Consider the following 20,192-nt stretch of genomic DNA (forward strand, 5'->3'; position numbering starts at 1 on the left):
TTTTTGGGAGAAGTTTTCTGGGGGATGCCTCGTGTCAGACTGACCCATTTTTGTGTCTGGGGAGGGCTGGATGTGACTCCCTCTAAACCCTGGTAATGCTGCCCTGGGGTTGGCTGGAGGGTCTGATCAGAAAGCAGCATGGAGGGTGGGCTGTTCCCTGCTAGCCTGGAAGTTAGGAATCTAATCTCTGATCCCCTGTGTGGCACCACAGTTCAGCAGTCTGTTTTAGAGAGTAAACAGCTACTGGAAGAGTCGTGTTTCAAACACTAGTTTCTGTACAAAACTTCGTGGAGAATGTGATGAAGTTGACCTTCTTTGTAGGTAAATTGTCCTGTCTTGAGAACTAACAGTATCAGTCTGTGAAGCGGGACAGTAAAAGCCGGGTTTGTGTCTGAAGAGCAGTGGATGCATCCGTAGATTTGATCAGAAAGCTCAGGCGGATTCTCTGAATGCCCCGTGGGTTTGCACACACAGCAGACATGGTGGGGGCAGACAGTAACAAGTCTGGTCGTGCCGCCAGCCCATGGTTGGAGGCAGCCCTAGACAGGCCCAGGCACACACGGGGATGTACCAGTCTGATGAAGCTATTGGGTGGATCGTCAATAACCCTTGTCCGAAGTAGGACATGACTTGCCTTAAAGCTCCCCAAAAATAATGGAAGAAACTTCTGGCTCAAATCACATTCTCTACCTGCCCCAGTATTGCAGGAATCTCCAACCACTAATACCTGGGCATGGCTGAACTTAGATCCACATTGTCTTTGTAGCGCCTCGTGCCCTGCTCGTACTAATCTCTTGCTGCTAGGTGGCGCTGTATACCTTGGCTGACAGCTGAATTATTTTTGGGGGGAAAAAATCCCTTGGTTTTATTCCATGGGAGAGAACCTATTTTCAGTGGAAAATGTATTTTAAAGCTATATTTCCTAGATTGGACTTTGAGTGGTAGTAAGTGCCCATGCTTCCCAGAAAATGTGTGGGTTTACATCCCTCTAGTCGTTCTCCAGCACAGTCCCTAACTTCCAAATCCTTCGTATACCGCACATTGTATTAAGCATTGTGAGATGCATCTGCATGTAAGACATGATATGAAACAGTCTTGGTTACGTCACAGCCGGATTAGAACAGAATAGGTTCTAGAATCTCCCCAGTTCTACCAGATGACTGGAATAAACAGACGCCTGTCGCGAATCAGGTTCAAGCAGTCATTAGGCCTGGAGCAGTTAGTGAAGATGAGCTGGGGAGAAAAGGCAGTTGAGGGAAGCAAAACAGATCGATGATGATGTTTCTGTAGTGCTGTGTTCTATTGAACCCTCGCGCTTTTCAGCAGGGCAGGAGCATAGTCAATTGCCGGTGTCTTAAAATGTGAACCCACGAAACAAATGACAATCCCATTTTAAAAGGGCAGAGGAGGGTTGGAAGGGCAGGTATTAAATATTCCAGGGTCATTCTGAAAACACCTGGGGGGAGGGGGAGGAGGAGTGACCAGAAGCTCTAAGAGAAGTGGGTGGGTTTGTGTCTTTTCCCCATCACCGTGGTATATGGGTGCCTTACAATCCTCTCACCCCCTGTGAGGCAGGGCAGTGCTCCTATCCCCACTGCACACACAGTTGCAGGGATTAAGGCCATCAGGGACGACCAGGTCGTCTGGTCTTCATGTGTCCCAGCTTGGGGAATTGTTGCAGAGAGGCTAAGTGACTTGCCCATGGTCACACAGGCAGGTTGTGGTGGAGCAGAGATGTGAACCCACGTCTCCCAGCTCTGAGGCTAGTGCCCCAACCACTGGGCTGTCTATCCCCCCGGGCTGCTCAGGGTGGTGGTTGAAAGCCTGCTGCCTTGAGCTCTGGTGTCTGCCGACACATCTGCAGCCTGTGTCATCTGGGGTAATACACCTTGTGGGTGTTGCTCCACGTTACTGTGGTGTATAAAATGTGTGTGTTTGAGATCATGTGTTTTTGCTTCAGAGCCATCCAGAAATGGGGTTGGTGACCGTGCCGATAAGCCCAATTCCAACAACGCCAGTCACTCCACTCGGGACCACTCCGCCTTCTTCAGACGGTGAGATGTTTAAGCCTCTTTTGGGGGTTAGCATTTAAAATGAGCCATAAAATAAACGGCCAAGCAGTTTTTCAAAGTGGCAGCTAAGCCATTCTGTCTGGAGAGAGATTTCCTGTTGTCTTCCTGGGCGGCCTGGTTGTTAAGCAGAGCCAGGTGACACCTTAGATGGCTTTTTATTTCTGCTACTTAGAAGAAGAATCACACAGACTCTCTGCTCTTGTGTATGCTGGCATCTTTCCCAAAGCCATAGCTAAAGCCACATCTTGCTAGGAGAGGACTGACACAGCCCTCCTGTCCCAGTGTGTCTCCACATGGATGCAGCCACCCAATTAATGTTTTTTTAAGAGCTTTGTTTATGGACACGTCTGATGTTTAGGAGGTTTCGGTGGAGCTCATCTCCCAGGCAGTTAGTCACAGTGGGTGCCTACTTGTCACTAATGAACTTGTTTCCAGCTGGAAATTAACCTAGGATTTGAATCCAAGCTGTTTGAGAAGCAGGAGCTATTTCTTTTTTGCCTCTGCTCATTCTTCAGCCTGGCTTTTTAAATGACGGCTTAAACTGAGATCTGGGAGCCTGGTTGTTCTAAACAAGATACTTTAATGTGTGCGTTAATGCATACGAGAGCTGTATAGACCAGCTCTTTATTTGAGGTCGTGTAGACATAACCCGCTCTGAGAAATCCAGCAGCATTACACCATCAGTGACTGAAGAAAGCGGTTAACAGAAGAATGGAGTCTGTTTGAACAGAGCGCAATTTGGCAATGGCTTGAAGCGAGAGCAGCATGGGTTACCCTCTTGTATCTGCTGTTCAGGTCATTTGATGTCTTGGCTGAAGACTATTCTTCTCCAAAAGGATGAATTCTGCCTGGTTACCATGGATATCAAAAGCTTCAGTTGAAAAAAAAGCTGTCTCGAACCTCCCCGTGTATGTGTTTTGTGTGATGCAGTGGGCCAGGCGCTTTGTATGCTTCCTTTCAGGCTGTTCGTTGCTAATGTATCCACCCACGCACTTTGTTACACAACCGACAGGATTGTGCTTACCTACAACTAGCTTTTTTTTTTCATTTAGTGAAAGAAGTCAGCCCACTTTGAACAGCCGCTGCGCTCAGCCCTCACTGCCGGCTCCCTACTGCTCAGAGGGTTATTAAGCTTAAGAAAAGGGAGTTGATCTTAACTTGCAGGGATCATGTTGAGAGGCATTTTTCATTTACATTCCCTGTCGTCTTATCTCTGATCCAGCCTCTCTGCGATGCCAAGGGCTTGAGCCTGGGTTTGGTTTAACTACGGTGCTGCTCCCCAGCAGTGCTGTTACTTTCAAGCTATGTCAGAATTCCTCTCATTTTGCAGGATTTGCAATTCAGCTGTAAAATTTGCTCTTGGCTTAGAGTTAGCACAAGGCATTTCAGCTTTAGAACGGGCGGCTTTTTTTCTTGCTTTCTGGTGCATTAAAAAGAAAAAAAGGCCAAGCTGTTTTCAAGATACAGAGCTTGGAAAAATCCATGTGTGGGTTCCGGGCGCTCTTCTGGGCAACTTGGGTTAAAAACAGGCTCGTGTTCCGAATTGAAATTCCTCCGGCCGTTAGCCTGTAACATTAATTAAGCCCTTTAAAATGTCACAATAAAACCTATGCCTTCCTAAAAAAGCTACAGCTGTAGGGTTACCTGGGTTCAGCAGTGATGGGTTCTGCAGAGGGATTTTTTTTCATAAGACTGTTTCTGTTTGCTGTGAACTGTGCATCCGTAATATACAAATCTAAGGTGCCTGTCCCCATGGTATCTAAATGCTGATTTGCTTACTGTTTAATATTCATCAGCAGCATACATCATAGTGGCTCTGGGAGGAGCCATTCTATTGCCGACCTTGGCTAAATCTTCATGAGCAATTCATAATGTTGGGGGTAAGAAAGTTTCCAGCTCCATAGCAGAGGGGTGCACGGACTTTGCTGTTTGAGAGTCACGTTAGCAACATGTCAGGAGCCTCTGCATTGAATGGAGCAGCGTGCAGACCCTGGAGAGGTGCAGCCCCCAGAAACTGAAGGCCCCATCCTGCACTACTCCAGTTTGATTCAAACTGCCAGGCCCCGTTGGCTGCTTGGCCCCGTCATCTCTGCGGACTGCAGCTTTGTGCTAGAGATGAGCACAGACCTCCATGAGCTGCATGTAACCCCCACTCCTGTTTGGTCCCTCTGCATGTCAGTGCCAGGTTTGATCCCCTTGTTTCCTGCCTTGCACATTCACATAGACTGGAATGTCGGATGGCTTTTAGAAATGAAAACATCGGCAGGTATCTGACTTAGAGCCGCAGAGGCAGAAATCGGAACTGGGGCTGGAACTTTCTCGCGCGTTCAGTCCCTTGTTGCTGGGCATGGAACACTGGTCTGCTAAGGGCCGTGTGCTGCAGTGCTCGGGGCAGTCGGAGCAGAGGCTCTGGGCGCCTGGGTTCTATTTCTTCCCCCGTCCGTGCCTGTTTGCTCCTCCGAGCTCTAACCCTTCCTTATCTCGCTGCGGGGTGGTGGGGCTTGACAGGGAGAGCCGGTCTGTGTGTGTATTTAGATTTATTGATGTAAAGGCTCCTGTCCCAGCCTCCAAGTGCATTTTACATAAATTAAAAATACAGTCGCCTACAGGATTAAACCAGCAGCCTCTTCTCACCCCAAATCCCTGTGCAAGCTCCAGCTACTTTTCTCTCCCCCAAAGGCCAGGCCAATAGATAGGCTGTGTGCCTGCTCTGCAGGCAGATGGAAAAGAGGGAGTGGATTCCACAGATGAGCGCCCCTTGGCGCTGCTAGCAGCTCCCTCTCCCATCCAAAAGTGGGTCCAGCTCATGCCTGTAATGAGACCAGGTCTGTGGCCTTATGGCCTGAAAAAAGGGGTCCCGCAGGTAAGCAGGTCTCAAGCTCTGTAGGGCTTTAATTGGTCTAAACCAGCACCTTGACCTGCAGCTGGAAGCCCCCAGGCAGCCAGTGCAGCTCGCAGAGCGGGGACGTCACGCTGTGCTGCTTAGCAAACAGGCTGCCAGGGCCTGCACCGGCGTTGGTGCCTCGGCTGATGGAAGGGGCAGCCGCTGCGAAACGCACATGGCCCCGGCTGTCGAGCGAGCCTGGGCTGCGTGTGCGGGGGCAGGGCACGCATAGGGCTTTCGTTCTGGGGGAGCTGTCGGAAGAGCAGCGGAAGGGGCTGTGGAGAAGCAGCCTCCCAGCAAACACCGGGGCAATTGCTGGGCAAAATGGCACAGCTGCTTTGCCAGGCAGGAACTAACTAAAACCCCTTTTCGGGAGCGAGATGGGGAGTGGGTCAGTTGCCAGGAGCTGCCCAGAGGGACAGGCCGATGGACGCTGTGGAGACAGCTCAAGCTAGTTGGGTCTTCCCCAGCTCTAGGTTTAAGACCTGAAATGCCCTGGCTCTGCAGGGAGCAGCTGTTTGGCCGCTGTGCTAACTGCTGGTCACTGCTCCGGGGGGCAGTGCTGGCTGCAGCATAGTACACATAGCAGGGTGGCCCTGGCGCCCTGGCTGAGGCTAGCCAGCCTGGTGTGTACCTGGGGTCTCGAATGGGATTGTACTGGGGTGGCCCCCTCGCTGCTCACCCCTGCAGCCACCAGTCCAAGCCAGCGCACGTGTATCTTCCTGCGCGGGGAATCGCACCTCCGACTGCAGTGTAGAGTAGCCAGTCAGACCTGCCGAGAGGAGCATGGCTGATCACACGGTGCTGCAGCCCAGTCTGAGAGCAAGAGAACTGCCTGAGTCCAGCCCAGAACCGAGGTGATTGGGGTCTGGGACCTGAGGGTGACCGGCAGCCGCCTGCAGAGCACACTGCAGACGTGTCAGGTGCATGGGGGACGGGAGCAAGGTCTGTATCAGAAATGCTCACCCCCTCCTGGCCTGATGCAGCTAGGGGCAGATGTCTCCATGTGGCCATTTAGTTTCGCTAGCATAAACCGTGATCACCTGGCTTCTGTCTGCTGTAAATCTGTAGAGCTGCTGCCTGTAAAGTTTTAGTTTGGGAAACATTGGTGGGCATTTAAAAAAAAAAAATCTTTGCGTTGACCTACAGCAAAGCTCCTTGGTCACGCAGCACCTCTCTCTGTGCTGCAGCTTTTCAGCTCTGGACTGTTCCTTCAGGAGAAGGGGGCAGTTTTCAATGCCCCAGAGAGAAAAGGGAGGGAGGCTGGCATGCAATTGGCACTTACTTCTTCACGGTTGTTTCTTAAGGGCTCAAATCCTATTATTGAATCTCAGCAGGGTCTTTCCTGGGCACCTTCCTTTCCAAATGAAAACGGTGGAAGCCTCATCTGCACTGACTGCTGGCATTAGTCACATGTCGCCTCCGGGGTTGGTAGGTGCTAGAGTGCCAAAGCAGCAGCGTAATCTGCACTTGTGGGGTCAGGAGGAGAGGAGAGCTGGGACCCCTAGCCAGAGCTTGGAGCTGAGCGTGGGCTCTGGAAGGAGCTGTTCCCTACTCACTGTGACACAAGACCTCTGACTGGGGAGTGTGAGATCAGAGATGATCTACAATGTTGATAAATGCAAAGTGATGCACATTGGAAAACATAATCCCAACTGTGCATACACAATGATGGGGTCTAAATTAGCTGTTGCCACTCAAGAAAGAGATCTTGGAGTCACTGTGGGTAGTTCTCTGAAAATATCCACTCAACGTGCAGCGGCAGTCAAAAAAGCGACCAGAATGTTGGGAATCATTAAGAAAGGGAGAGATCATAAGACAGAAAATACCATATTGCCTCTATATAAATCCACGGGACGCCCACATCTTGAATACGGCATGCAGATGTGGTTGCCCCATTTCAAAAAAATTATATTGAAAAGGTTCAGAAAAGGGCGACAAAAATGATTGGGGTATGGGACAGCTTCCATAGGAGGAGAGATTAATAAGTCTAGGACTTTTCAGCTTGGAAAAGAGACGACTAAGGGGGGATAGGACAGAGGTCTATAAAATCATGACTGGTGTGGAGAAAGTAAATAAGGAAGTGTTATTTACTCCTCATAACACAAGAACTAGGGGGGTCACCCAATGAAATTAATAGGCAGCAGGTTTAAAACAAACAAAAGGAAGTATTTCTTCACACAACGCACAGTCAACCTGTGGAACTCCTTGCCAGAGGATGTTGTGAAGGCCAAGACTATAACAGGATTAAAAAAAAAACTAGATCAGTCCCTGGAGGATAGGTCCATTAATGGCTATAAGCCAGGCTGGGCAGGGACAGTGTCCCTAGCCTCTGTTTGTCAGGAGCTGGGAATGGGCAACAGGGAATGGATCACTTGATGATTCCCTGTTCTGTTCATTCCCTCCGGGGCATCTGGCATTGGCCACTGTCGGAAGACAGGATACTGGGCTAGATGGACCTTTTGTCTGATGAAGTATGGCTGTTCTTATGTACAAGTGTGTTCATTACACCCAGACCCTAGTGTCTGAGAATCAAGTTCCTCGAGTATCCTCCCCTTGCTTATTGTATGTGATACGCAGAGGCTAAATGTGTTTCTTCTGCTTTATTCCAGTTATAAGCTCTGCCGAGCTGCCTTTGGATGCCGATGTGCAGACCAGCAACCTGCTGATAACCTTCTTAAAGTACAGCTCGATTGTCATGCAGGACACAAAAGGTAACCAGAGCCTATTGTCGAGGGAGCCCTGGGTCCGGGCGGCGTTAGCGTAACTCCTCATACAGAAGCTCCCTGGTCTCACTGTGAAGACTGAAGGCTCTGTACCTTGAGAGGATGAACTGATTTCTCCTTGCCAGAGGGTAATTACGTGGGTCTCGGGGAGACCTAGTGCTGGAGGGAGGGAAGCCAAATATAGAAGGGGAAAATTGTAGCGCGTATTAACCGCGGGAGTCTCAGTAAGGCCCTCTCCAGGAGGCGTAAGCGGATCAAATTCCAAACTCTCGGGGAGGGGAGGAGAATTCAAACCCCACAGAGGTGGATTTCTAAGACCATTAAGGGACTGACACAGGAATCAGAACTCAGCTGCAGGTGTGAAACGCTGTGTGCCCTTCGGCACCTACGGGTGATACGAGGGGCACCTGAATGAGTAAAGGGGGCTTCAGTGATTCCCCGTTGTAGTTAGATGTAGCTGCTGCTGGGCCATGTGGTATGTTTACACTCTTTGCGTTGTTTCCTGGCTTTTGACACTTTGGAGTGGAAGCTTTGGTAACGTCTCACTGACACATCACTGGCCAGGTGTGCACAAGACTGCTCAGTTAGCACCACTGCACCTGATCACTCGCCTGAGCAATTCTTGCACATGTGTGAACACCAAATTTCAGCCTGTTACAAACGCACTGTTGTCTGTCCAGTGTTGCACTGGATGAAGATAAGTAGATCCCCACAAATAATGTTGCTGTTGTGTATTATCTGAGCGCTGACCAAGTTCTCAGCACTGTACAACATATGTCTGTGGAGGGGATTTCTTCCTAAACCCAGGCAGCCCATGGCCGGTTTGCCCTGATGGATGGAGGCTGGTGTCCCTTTGTTTCCCCCCCTAGCTTTTTACCTAGCTTGGGTACCCGTGTTTGAGGTCTGTGCAGCCCACAGCAGTGCGTTTCCCAGCCTGGCTCACCGGATCTGGGCTTGCGGGGCTCGTGCTCAGAACAGCTGTGCAGGTGTTGGGCTTGGGCGGGAGTGGAGGCGGGTGGCCTTGAGAGCCCAAGCTGCAATGTCCACATGGCTGTTTTGAAGCCGCTAGCGCGGGCCTGGCTCTGTGCGCCAGGCTGGAAGGCTTGCTGCTGTGGGCTGCCCCAGGCTTTGCAGGCTCCCGCTCAGTGGCTAATCCCGCGAAGCTCTTGGCCGTGAGAGTGTCCTGTGACAGTGAGCTCCACAACCTGATCATTTAAAACGTGGAGCCTTTTAATGTCTTTGGGTGTATCCCTTGGCTCTCTTTTCTGAGTGGGTAACTAGGGCTCCCAAGTGGCCTTCCCGTGCCCATTCGTTTTCTGAGGAGAGGAAGCGTTTAAGGCCAATGTCCCATGGAGGGATGGGAAAGGAGAGAACCAGCGCTGCTACAGGATCACTTCTGTCTCAGGCTGGGTACGTGCAGGTGATGTCCACTTGCTCTGACTCCAGGCCCGCACACTTGTTCCACCCCTGCCCTGGAAGGTGTAATTTAAAACCCATCCATTCTATCAGAATCCCGTCTAATTAACCCCTCTCTGCCAGACCCCCATAGTCATGGGAGGCTCGAGAGGGACCATCTGTAAACTAGGGCTCAGATTGACGTTCATCCCACGGGAGCTGTGATGTTTCCCTACTGTACTGAGTGTTTGTAAAGGGCTTTCAGAGCAAAGGATTGCTGTGAACAGCAGCCCACCTCGCCCATAGCTCGCAGCTGGAAATGACCGGCCATTCACAACCTGAGCAGGATAATGCATGAGTACTTGGTGTGTAGCAGGAACACTTCCAGCCTAATCCCCAGAGAAGAGACGTGGAAGCAGCACCTTTGAAATAAGCCGGGAGAGCTTTCAGTAGAAAGATAACAAGGCTCTCGTGTATTGGAGTTCCAGAAGGCCACTGCTCCTCCTTCCTGAAGAGAGAAACTTTTCCCTTCTTTTGAAAACAGTCTGGCTGCCATAGGGAAATATGCCGCCAACTGTGCCCCTACGTTTACTCAATACAGCAGGTTAAAATTTATACCTTCTGGGGCTCATTTTCCCTTTAATAATCACATGTCCCAGCACCGATATAGAGCAGAGCGAGCAGCCCAGAGTCAGATCTGCTTGCAGACTCAGTGCAGGATGTTTGTATGCAGTGTCCTGAATGCAGTCACCAAAGGCTTTTGGAGGGGGCGTGGCTTAACGCCCTTTTCTGCTGTATGAAGGTGGCCTGTGTTTTCAAAATCTCTTTTTTCTTGTGTTTTACTTTAAAACCAGCCAGAATGTCCAGTTTGGTCTTCCCTGGTGTTCTGGAGGGTTTGTTGGGGGTCTCAGAACTATGGCTTGGGAGCTGTTGTTGCAGGCTGGGGCGTAGACTCCGAACGGGGATTCCTTTCTCCCCCGTGGTTCTCAATTATTCGATTGGTGATAATGGAAAACAATATAAAAGCAACAGAGAGTCCTGTGGCACCTTTAAGACTAACAGATGTATTGGAGCATAAGCTTTCGTGGGTGAATACCCACTTCATCAGATGCATGCATCACCCACGAAAGCTTATGCTCCAATACATCTGTTAGTCTGTTGCTTTTTACAGATCCAGACTAACACAGCTACCCCTCTGAAAATAAAAGCAGAGTTTTAAACAGTTTGAATAAAAATTGCTTCCCCACTCAATCAATTCCTTCAGCTGTATGATCGGAGAACTCTGCCAGCCTTCTGGTTGTCCCATAGAGTCTTCCAGGGCAGACAGGGCCTGAATTTCTCGTGGGGGAGCCCTTAACATTAAAAATCAGCCCTCCCAGGCTTTGTAGCCATCTTTCTGCACCTGGGGCAAGTCTCTAGGCACCCTGGAGTCTATGTGACTGCTGGGGATAGAGCTCAGGCCTTTGTCTATCAGCACTGTGCTCAGTGCACTACCGCACTGCCCGTCTGCCAGAGCTCTTCTGCGTAATGTACTGGCTGGCGTGAGCAACAAAACCGATGCTGATAGAGGGGTAGTTGTGGTGCTCAAGGAAGGGCTTTTCACGAGGAGTGTTGGCCAGGGGCGAAGCTCTGCATCCCAAATATTTGGGAAAGGCAAAGGGGTGAGGCAGAGAGAGACCCCTCTGTGATGTACCAGGGTGCAATCCAGACTAATGAACATCTGTGTCACCCCCTTGGGCACCTTTCAATGCCTTGCTGCGGTAGTTCCCACCTAGGCTGCCCACAAACAGCCTCCTAGCGTGTGTGTGGGTGTGTGTGTGTAACTGCAGCCTGCCAGCCACACTTGGGTTACACTTGGGCTCTCACCAGCTTTGATTATACTGCAGGGTGATCCCAACACACCCCCAGTCCCAGATTCCTCCCCCCAGAATTGCGGGTCCTGCACTGCCCAACCCTCTCCTGGAGAGAACAGAATATTTTATGTCCGTTATTCCTTAAAGGGAATAATATGCCTGTTTATTATCTCAAGTAGTGATTCAGACCCTTCAGCTTAAACACGCTAGATTAGATAAAACAGTAAAACAAGTTTATTAATTACAAAGAGATTTTACGTGAGTACAGGTAATGAGGCATAAAAGTCAGAAACGGTTACAAGGGAAATAAAGATAAGATGTTTACTAATGCCTAATTTAACAAACTAGACTAGATTCAAGCAAAATTTCTAACCATGTGTTTTCGGTAGTCTTACTGACCGAACCCTATGGGTCAGGACCCCCCCCGCCAGAGTCCAGTGAATGCTTCCTGTGTTTCTTCAGGTGCAGTGAATACGATGGGCAGGAGGAGAGAGAGGAGTGGCCGTTGGGTGTTTTTTCCTCCTTTTTATAGTTTCAGTCCCCCTCTTGAAAAACATTGCTAGTTGGGCACTAGGAGACAGAGTCTATGCGGAAGGATGTTCCCTGCTGCCTTTTCTCACCTGGTTGAGGTTCTTTTGTTTCCCTCCCTGCTTGATGACTCTGTTTACTGCTTAAATGCAAGTTAAGCAGAGCACACGCTCCTTTGTCGAGGACAGACCTGTTTGCTGACTTCTGTTGGAGCAGGGCTGTGGGGTTTGGAACATGTGTTAATCACACCATACAGGGGAATCTTATCACTTCACATACAGTGTTGTCGCATATTTCCTCAGGACAATACTGACCAAAACATTGAGTTTTCAAATGCTACCTTACAAGGCACACTTTGTACCAAGATCATAACCCTAGTGAGTAGGGTGTATTCTGTCACTGCTGAGAGAGAGATCAACTCTGACGCTGCATTGTTAGCAGAGGCTCCCGATAGCTCAGTGGGGTGCAGTGGTCCGGCTGCTGGGGTGATGGCTTTAGGGCCACGGTGAGACTATTTACTCTCACAGGGTGGGTGAGTAGGTGTGTGAAGTTTGATACTCGGCCTCTGGTTCTGTTTCCGCCAGGGAGGGTCTTTATGTTCTGAGTCCACACGCCAACCTGTCGGCATAACAAGGCCTAGTGGGTCACGTAGGCTTGTTTTTGTTCATTCGCAGACGAACACCGGCTCCACAGCGGCAAGCTCTGTCTGATTATCCTGACGTGCATAGCAGAGGTAGGTCTTGTGCATGACCCCATCTCATCAGCACACGGCCATCTGTCTCGTGCTGCCCTGGCTCCACGCGGGTTCCCCTTCCCCTTGCTTCCTGTCGCTCGGGCACTGGAGAACTGCAGAGCGTTGGGAGATGGAGACCCTGCTAGAGATGTGACGTCCAGCACTACTACTGTTAGCACTGAGCCTAAACCAGCAGTGTGTTGCCTCATTTCAGGGAGTGTCGGCTTCTTGTGTCACCCGTGGGGAGCATGCTGATCTCAGACCTGTTCCCCTCTCATTTAGCGCACGTGTTAGGTCACTAGGGGACACCCTGAGCTGTTCCAGGCCCTGACAGCACCTGACTCTGCGTTGTTCATGCTAAGCAGAGGTGCTGCCCTTCAGCCATCCCGAGTCCTGAGAGGGATCAGGGGCTAGCATTGGAGGGAGCGGCCATGGCCTCCACAGACAGGGACCACGTTGTCCCTCTCCTGCCTTGAAGGAGGTGGGTGTTGTCAGCCCGATGGGCAGACTGCTCAGGCAGGAGCCAAGGGGGTCAGGTCCCGACTGGAAAAGGGGTTTGGTTGCAGACAAGTCAAAACCTTCCATTTAGAGCAGGGACACTCAGACTGAGGCTCGCAAGCGGCTCTTTAATGTGTCTCCTGCAGCTCTCTGCAGCACAGGCTATGAAACCGCCGAGTGACCAATCGGCTTTTACTGTGTGATTAACCATTGTAGCTGATAAGAGTAATATAGAGAAACTAAATATTTCTCTGTCACACTCTTTAAATAGGAATAGTGCAATGGTGGACCACTGAATGATTACCTGGTCATCCCCTCTGGGGCACCTGGCATTGGCCACTGTCAGTGGACAGGACACTGGGCTAGACGGACCTTTGGTCTGACCCAGTCTGGCCGTTCTTATGTTCTAATAGTGCTCTAGTAAATGAAACAGTGAAGTCCCACTCCTGTGGCTCTTTTGCATAATATTGATCGCTAATTTGGCTCCCAAACCATGGAGGGCTGCATGTTGCTGCTTCAGAGCAGCAAAGTCAGCATTACTGTGCTGAATGCTCTGCTTTAAAGTCATGGTTCATCAAGTATTTGTTCAAGGTGCTGCAGAAGAGCTCGTTAACTCTGATTTCATTACAGATGCTAGTAATTAGCTCTTCTTAGCACCTGAGCTCATCAGAAAGGCATGTAGAGAAAGGGAGAAGAGAAATATCTCTGTGTCTAGCAAAGGCATGTTTGACCCTGGTATTAAATGGAGAGGATATTTATTACCACACTTGGCTGTGTATTATACGGACGCCGTTTGATTTAGTGTGGATTTGGGAATGAGATTTGCCTGAGGATTGGAGCTGCTAAGCCACCTACTAGCAGCCTGTGCTGCAATAATTTCTGCAGTGATGGGTCCATCAAGCTGCAACTATAAACCTTCCTCTTCGCTCTGTCATGGGGACGAGGAAAGAGGCAGGCAGGAGAACCTCCTTGTGCATTTTACAGCCCACATTACAATGTTCTTGGCGCTGTCACATGTGGAGTCTGCGACGTGGGTGAGCAAAGAAAGGCATGGGAAATGAATGACTGTGGAAGGCCTTTGTGCAAGTGGAGTCGCTTGGGTTGTCTGACTAGAGGCATAACTGGGGAACAGGGAAGAGAAGTCTCAGGCAAGTGCCTCTTCCTGCTGATGGGCAACTTTCTAACCCCTGAGTTGCCTGCAGCTGCCAGTTTTGCCCTGGGGCACGTGGGCTTTGGCAGGGGGGTTGCTGCAGGAGATGTTTCTCACCTCAGGCTTTGCTCTCTCCAATAGGATCAGTACGCTAATGCTTTTTTGCATGATGACAACGTGAATTTTCGAGTAAACCTGCACAGAATGGTGAGTCTTCTACAGCAGGTTCCTTCCTTTCTCCTTGGAGTGGCGGAAGCCAAGGTTTTGGGTCCTCAGCCTGGGGCCAGCGCACGTGAGAACCCAGCGAGCGCTGCTGGTGGGGGTGTGGGAAGGAAACGCCATCATGGCAGGAGAGGCTCATGACTCCCTTTCAAGGGAATGAGCTGTGCTGGCTCCTTGCAGGCTTGCTCAAGGAGCTGGGTGAGGGCTGGCTTTTGAGATGCATCTGGCCAGTGTAGCCAGGGAGAGGATGTGTAATGGGAGGTCTGTGGGGACTGGAGGCGTTAATGCATTTGGGGAGCAGTCTGCCTTAAGCTTCAGCAAATGTTAGGCCCCATGTGATACGTTAATGTACAGGTCGTAGTGGACCCTAACTTCTTTGAGCTCAATTCACCCCCTCTTTCAGATGGGTGATTCGCTCCTCAAGTAGGGGTGGTGGGGTTTTTACCACTGTCTTGCCCCAAGGGTTCTGCTGCAGGAAGGCTGCTTTCATTTGCATCCAAGGGTCCACAGGAGCCCAGCCTTTAGAGGCAGCCCAGAGGATGTTGTGAATTTGTGCATGCTCTGACCTGCAAGGGGGTCATTCCACCACTGGAATTGCTCTCCAGGGACGTTTTCCCCCGTTGGCGGCCTGGGGCCTGGGAGATGGTGGGGTGACCACTCCAGGACAGACTCAAGCCCTTTATTTTTAAAGCAAGCGTAGCCCAAGCTGTTAACCCTTCTTTCTCAGCAGCAAGCATGGAACGGGAATCGTCTTTCTAAGCTGTTAGAGCCGATGGAGGAGCTAGTCACTGGGAGTGCGAAAAACAAACTTCTGGGTCAGGGGAACATAAGGGAAAGCACTGTGCCCTGGTGCGACAGTGCCCTCCAGTTACACAGCTCAGAGTCAAAGTAACCAAAGCGCCAGCTGCTGTCTCCCTGGTGAGCGGGGACCCTCTGTGCCCTGGGCTGCAGCAGCCACAGAGCCAAGTTGGCAGAAATGGAAGAGCCCAAAACTATAGGAGAGCCTGTGGCAGTGGATTTATTTGTATGGAAAGCAGGCGACAATGCGCCAGGTGCCACGCAGGCAGCTGCTGACTTCCTTTCTTCTTTGTGTGTTTGAAGCCAATGAGACACAGGAAGAAAGCCGCAGACAAGAACCTGCCCTGCCGCCCCCTGGTGTGTGCAGTCCTAGGTGAGTGTTGCTAGGATGGGATCTTCCAGAATCGACCCATCTCCTGTGATGAGGAGGAAATCAGCTTAGTTTGGGGGAGTTTCCTGGCTACCTATTACCTGTGCAAGGAATTTCAGTTCTCAGTAGGGTGCATTTCATCCCATCCCCTCACTTCCCTCTAGTAGGAGGATTGGTGCCGTGTAACATGCTGCATTTTGTAGATCTGTGGAAAGCCACATTCACTGTCAAGTTTTCCAAAGGACACTGGACACCTTGCTTCCATTGCTGAACAGATGTCACTAATGGAATGTTTGTTGGCTAGTCCATCGAAACATTTAGGTGGTGAAGGTGATGCCTGGGAGTGAGCAGTCTCTGGGTGACTGAGCTGAGAAAAAGCGGATGGGAAAGAAACAGATGTTTGGTGGTGGAAGTGACTGCTGGGCACCTGGCCTGCCTGGAACAGACAAACTGGGCTGAATGTGGCTAGCTGGAGGGCTGTGTTGCCTGTCACTCTTGCTGCTCTAGTATTGAGGCCACTTAAATGTTCCCCTTGTGAAACTGACCAAGATTAAAACTGAGGAGTATGTAGAAGACTTCAGTCATTCTTGAGGCAAGACTGGATTTACTTTGCTTCAGAGCCGATTCTGTAGATATATGGATGTCCTCTATGTTATTGTCTTAGAAAACAAAGCTGTAAAACATACCTGGCCTCTGGTGACAACAGTGTTCTAAAACATTTCCTACTGGAATTCTCCATTGGTGCCAAGCTTTGAAATACGAGTGCAATTCTATGCATCAAAATTAGTGATGTGTTTTTTATTTAAACAACAGTGGGGGAAAAGTGCATGGAGGAAGCATGTCTCGGAGCGCATTGCATTAAAATGCCAGGCAACTCTCAGTAGCTTCGTCCTGGGCTTTCAGAAGAGATGCCTAATTCAGACATAGCTCTTAGTAAATTATCTCTCTTGCTTCTAACTAGGATTGCTGTCTGGGGACATGCTGGGGGCGTGGCTAGTTGGATATGCTGCTTGTTGTTGTCTGCCAGGTGTTACTGTAGCTAGTTTTACATTTACTTTGTCATTTTCCTCCCCGGTCTCCTAGATCTGATGGTGGAGTTCATCGTAACACACATGATGAAGGAGTTTCCTATGGATCTGTATGTGTAAGTGACTGAGGGCTGGCTGGCTGTGAATTTATCCTCTGGAATGAGGGGTGGTGGGCAGGCAGGGAAATCACATAATGTGCATCAGGGCAAAAGAACGTTTTTCGGGCAGGTGGGGCTTTTCAGAAGCTCCTAGCTCTGCGCATATATTGTTGAGATGTTCAGTGTGCCAAGAAATTATCAAAGAAATGAATTTCCCCCTCTCAGACAGCTTTCCTAATCTGCCTGATCAACTACAAAGAGCTGCACAGTGGGGAGAATTGTCACAAAACATTGCACCAACCACCAAAGCCAAATCCTGAGCTGGAGACAAAAAGCCGATTTTGGAACACCAAGGACGGATAAGCCAGTCCGGCGATTGGGAGTCGATTGCAAACATCGCTGAAGCGTCCTCTGGTGCAATGAGGGTGAAATTCACCACTACGCAGAGGGGACCAATACATAGTCTGTGCCTCACTCTTATTTCACCTGGCCAATGGGCCACGGCTGAAGTGGGTCGTAAATGGTCCATTGGCCTTCTGTTGCATCTATGCGCAGTGGTGAATTTCACCCAGGCTGAGACAGCCCCGTAAACCCCAGAATAAAGGCAAATCTGTTGCTCTTACCTAGAATAACTCTTAGTCACACATTTACTTAGCCCCAGACAATCCCACCACTACAGAAAGAACCAGCTCCTTGAGAAATCATTCTGATCTAGTTGTTGAGATACAGGGGGGAGAAGACGCTCGAGTCAAGGTAAAAGCACCTTTTAAAAAGACAAGAATAAAGATAGCAAGCAGCAGCAACTACCAGTGGGCGTCCTATCCATCGGTTTCAGCGTGTTTACACAGGCCCCTCATTAAATTCCCATCTGAGACCATCCTGCAGCAGACACAATTATTGCAGGCGAGAAGAATGTTATGAATGCACAAACAGCGCCGCATCAGCTGGCAAGTACATTTAGAAGGTGACAGTGTGGGGCTATTATGGGGAAGGTTGGTACATTAATATTCCTAAGAATAATTCAGACTGCTTTGACCTAGGGGGTGACTGTGGGTCCATAATCGGGGATGTGTGTTATAGATCTGCAGCACATGCTCCGCCAGCCTCCAAAATGCAGCTGACGCAGGTCATAATCCTAATGCAGTGCCCTCTGGCACTAGGTAGGCCTGGCCCCAGGGGCATTGGGTGTTTGTCCAGGGACGGGATTAGGTACTCTTATCCACCCTCCCTGTGCTCCTGCTCTCATTTGGTTCCACCACTGAAAGGGCCTTGCTGTCTGTAGCCTGTAGCTTCCAGTCCCAAGGTGTTCCCCGAACACTGACCATCAGCTGCTGTTGATTTCAGAGGGGTAAGAGAAATGGTTTAGCTTTTACCAGGCTTCCCCTTGGCCTTGCCTGCATAGCTGTACTCCGACTGATCCGGGCCCAGCAAACAGACCTCGGTGGAATGGCACTGTGCATAGACGTCGTACATCACCCCGTGCTGCTAGCATCGGTGCTGGCAACACTGTCCCAGAGACACACCGAGCCTGGCTCGCTGCTTCTGTTTGGTTCCTTTTCCCTTTGTAAATAGAGTCCAACGTTCAGTACATAGCAAATGCCATGTTCAGCTAACGTTTAGGGTTTAATCTAATCACACGCTAACTAGGAATTTCAGCCCTTCCTACCCCATCTTAGTACTGCAGGAGATCATCTAACAGTGGCTGATGAAATGTGTATGGACCATGGGTCTGACATTTGTAGCCAATTTTTAGTTTAAGCCCAGTTTTGAACAGCTTCCCTCTCCAGTTAAAAAACTTAAGAGCTCCTTTCTGCTTCGTTTCTTGTCTGTCTGTCTCTGTCTTTCAGAAACCTTTCCAGGAAATGTTGCTATTAGTCAGACAAGGTGTCTTTAAGAGATGAGAGTTTGAATAGCGGGATTTTTCCTCATTTAAGTTGTTTGGAAAGCTAAAATCAACCTGGTCTAGCAAGTTCAAATTTGTATTTTTTAAATTTTGTCCTTAATGAGATCTGGTGCCCGGGACAATTCTCCAGATGTTGGGTAGTTAATTCTGGAGTTAGTCACTATGAATGTTTGAACTTCTGGGAGCTCTGCAAAGTCTCTGTGGGGTTTGGAAACTGCTCCATCCAAAGAGCTGTGGGTCGAGGACATTGCGAAGTCTGCAGGCACAGCGTAAGAGTTCTTAAGCTCCATAGTTAATTAGTCTGGTACAGGACACTTGGAAGGATCGCAGACATCTCTGTTGTAGTTTTTAAGCTTATTAAATAAGTATCTGACTGAAGGAGATTACAAATACTGCAGCCATAGTCTGAATGTGTAAATTCCTTTAGCCTAGTAGCTTGGGTCCAGGAAACTGGAAAGCTCTATAAAAAGCAACAGAGAATCCTGTGGCACCTTAATAACTAACAGATGTATTGGAGCATGAGCTTTCGTGGGTGAATCCCCCCATGCGTCTGACAAAGCTTATGCTCCAATACATCTATTAGTCTATAAGGTGCCACAGGACTCGTTGCTTTTTACAGATCCAGACTAGCACAGCTACCCCTCTGATACTGATACCCCTCTAGAGACTAACGCTCTGGAAGCCAAAGACCTCCTGTTCAAACACCAGGGGTTTCTATTCAGACTTCTCCTCTGAATGCCTGCACACATCCCTTCCACTTCCGGTGTCTGCACGCCTGGAAACCGAAACTGGAGACCTTTGTCCTTTACGGGACCTGCTGAGGCAACGCATGTGCTGCCAGCCAAGGGTAGAAAGGGGCCGGGATGCCCTGACCCCTCAGTTCCTTCTCACCGCCTGTGGTGTGTAGTCAACGCATATGTGATCTTCTCACATTCTTTCCCATTGTCCCTTTAGAAAACGGTCTGAGAGATCTTTAAGGTGAGGGGTAGTTTAGCTGGCGGTGTAGCTGTAGTTTAGATAGTAATACTCGTTTCCTAAAGAATCCTTGTTTTTAGCTTTCTTTCCTTTGAGTTTTTGGCTCTCTACTGGGGCGTGCTTGTATCTCATGGATTTAAGCGCTGTTCTGGCACTAATAAATCTGGCCAGTCAGCGAGCTTCACTCCCAGTGCCACACCATCACCAGTTCATTCACCTGCATGTCCACCAATGTAATATATGCCATCATATGCCAGCAATGCCCCTTTGCTATGTACATCAGCCAAACTGGACAGTCCCTACGGAAAAGGATAAATGGACACAAATCGGATATTAGGAATGGCAATATACAAAAACCTGTAGGAGAACACGTCAATCTCCCTGGACACACAAAGCAGATTTAAAGGTGGCCATCCTGCAGCAAAAAAACTTCAGGACCAGACTTCAAAGAGAAACTGCTGAGCTCCAGTTCATCTGCAAATTTGACACCATCAGCTCAGGATTAAACAAAGACTGTGAATGGCTTGCCAACTACAAAAGCAGTTTCTCCTCCCTTGGTGTTCACACCTCAACTGCTAGAAGAGGGCCTCATCCTCCCTGATTGAACTAACCTCGTTATCTCTAGCCTGCTTCTTGCCTGCATATTTATACCTGCCCCTGGAAATTTCCACTACATGCATCCGACGAAGCGGGTATTCACCCATGAAAGCTCATGCTCCAGTATGTCTGTTAGTCTATAAGGTGCCAGGGACCTTTTGTGCCTGTCCGTGCCGGACTCCACTGATGCAGGCCAAAGTGCAGGTACCAACTGTTTCTGCCTTGCAAGCCCTGGTTGGGATCTTCAGCGCCGTCTGGAACTGAGCCTTTGTCTACACCATCAGGGTCTGGAAGCTCTGTTGTGCAGCAGACTAAACCTATGGTCCCTTCAGCAGGAAAGGCTCAGATGCTTCCTCTGGCAC

The 20,192-nt window shown here is 49.6% G+C and overlaps 1 protein-coding gene across 5 annotated transcripts in view; it reads left to right on the forward strand.

Moving 5' to 3' along the window:
• The window catches only part of ARMH3 (armadillo like helical domain containing 3), a 165,881-nt gene that overhangs the window by 36,718 nt on the left and 108,971 nt on the right, over positions 1-20,192 (forward strand). For all 5 annotated transcript variants that reach the window (XM_039547833.1, XM_039547832.1, XM_039547836.1 and 2 more), the window contains 6 exons: positions 1,961-2,054; positions 7,569-7,670; positions 12,133-12,191; positions 13,981-14,046; positions 15,163-15,232; positions 16,313-16,373. In XM_039547833.1, coding sequence (XP_039403767.1) covers positions 1,961-2,054; positions 7,569-7,670; positions 12,133-12,191; positions 13,981-14,046; positions 15,163-15,232; positions 16,313-16,373 — 452 coding nt within the window. The remainder of the gene's footprint in view (positions 1-1,960; positions 2,055-7,568; positions 7,671-12,132; positions 12,192-13,980; positions 14,047-15,162; positions 15,233-16,312; positions 16,374-20,192) is intronic.

Source organism: Mauremys reevesii, linkage group 7 (genome assembly GCF_016161935.1).
Source record: "Mauremys reevesii isolate NIE-2019 linkage group 7, ASM1616193v1, whole genome shotgun sequence".
Classification (NCBI taxonomy): domain Eukaryota; kingdom Metazoa; phylum Chordata; order Testudines; family Geoemydidae; genus Mauremys; species Mauremys reevesii.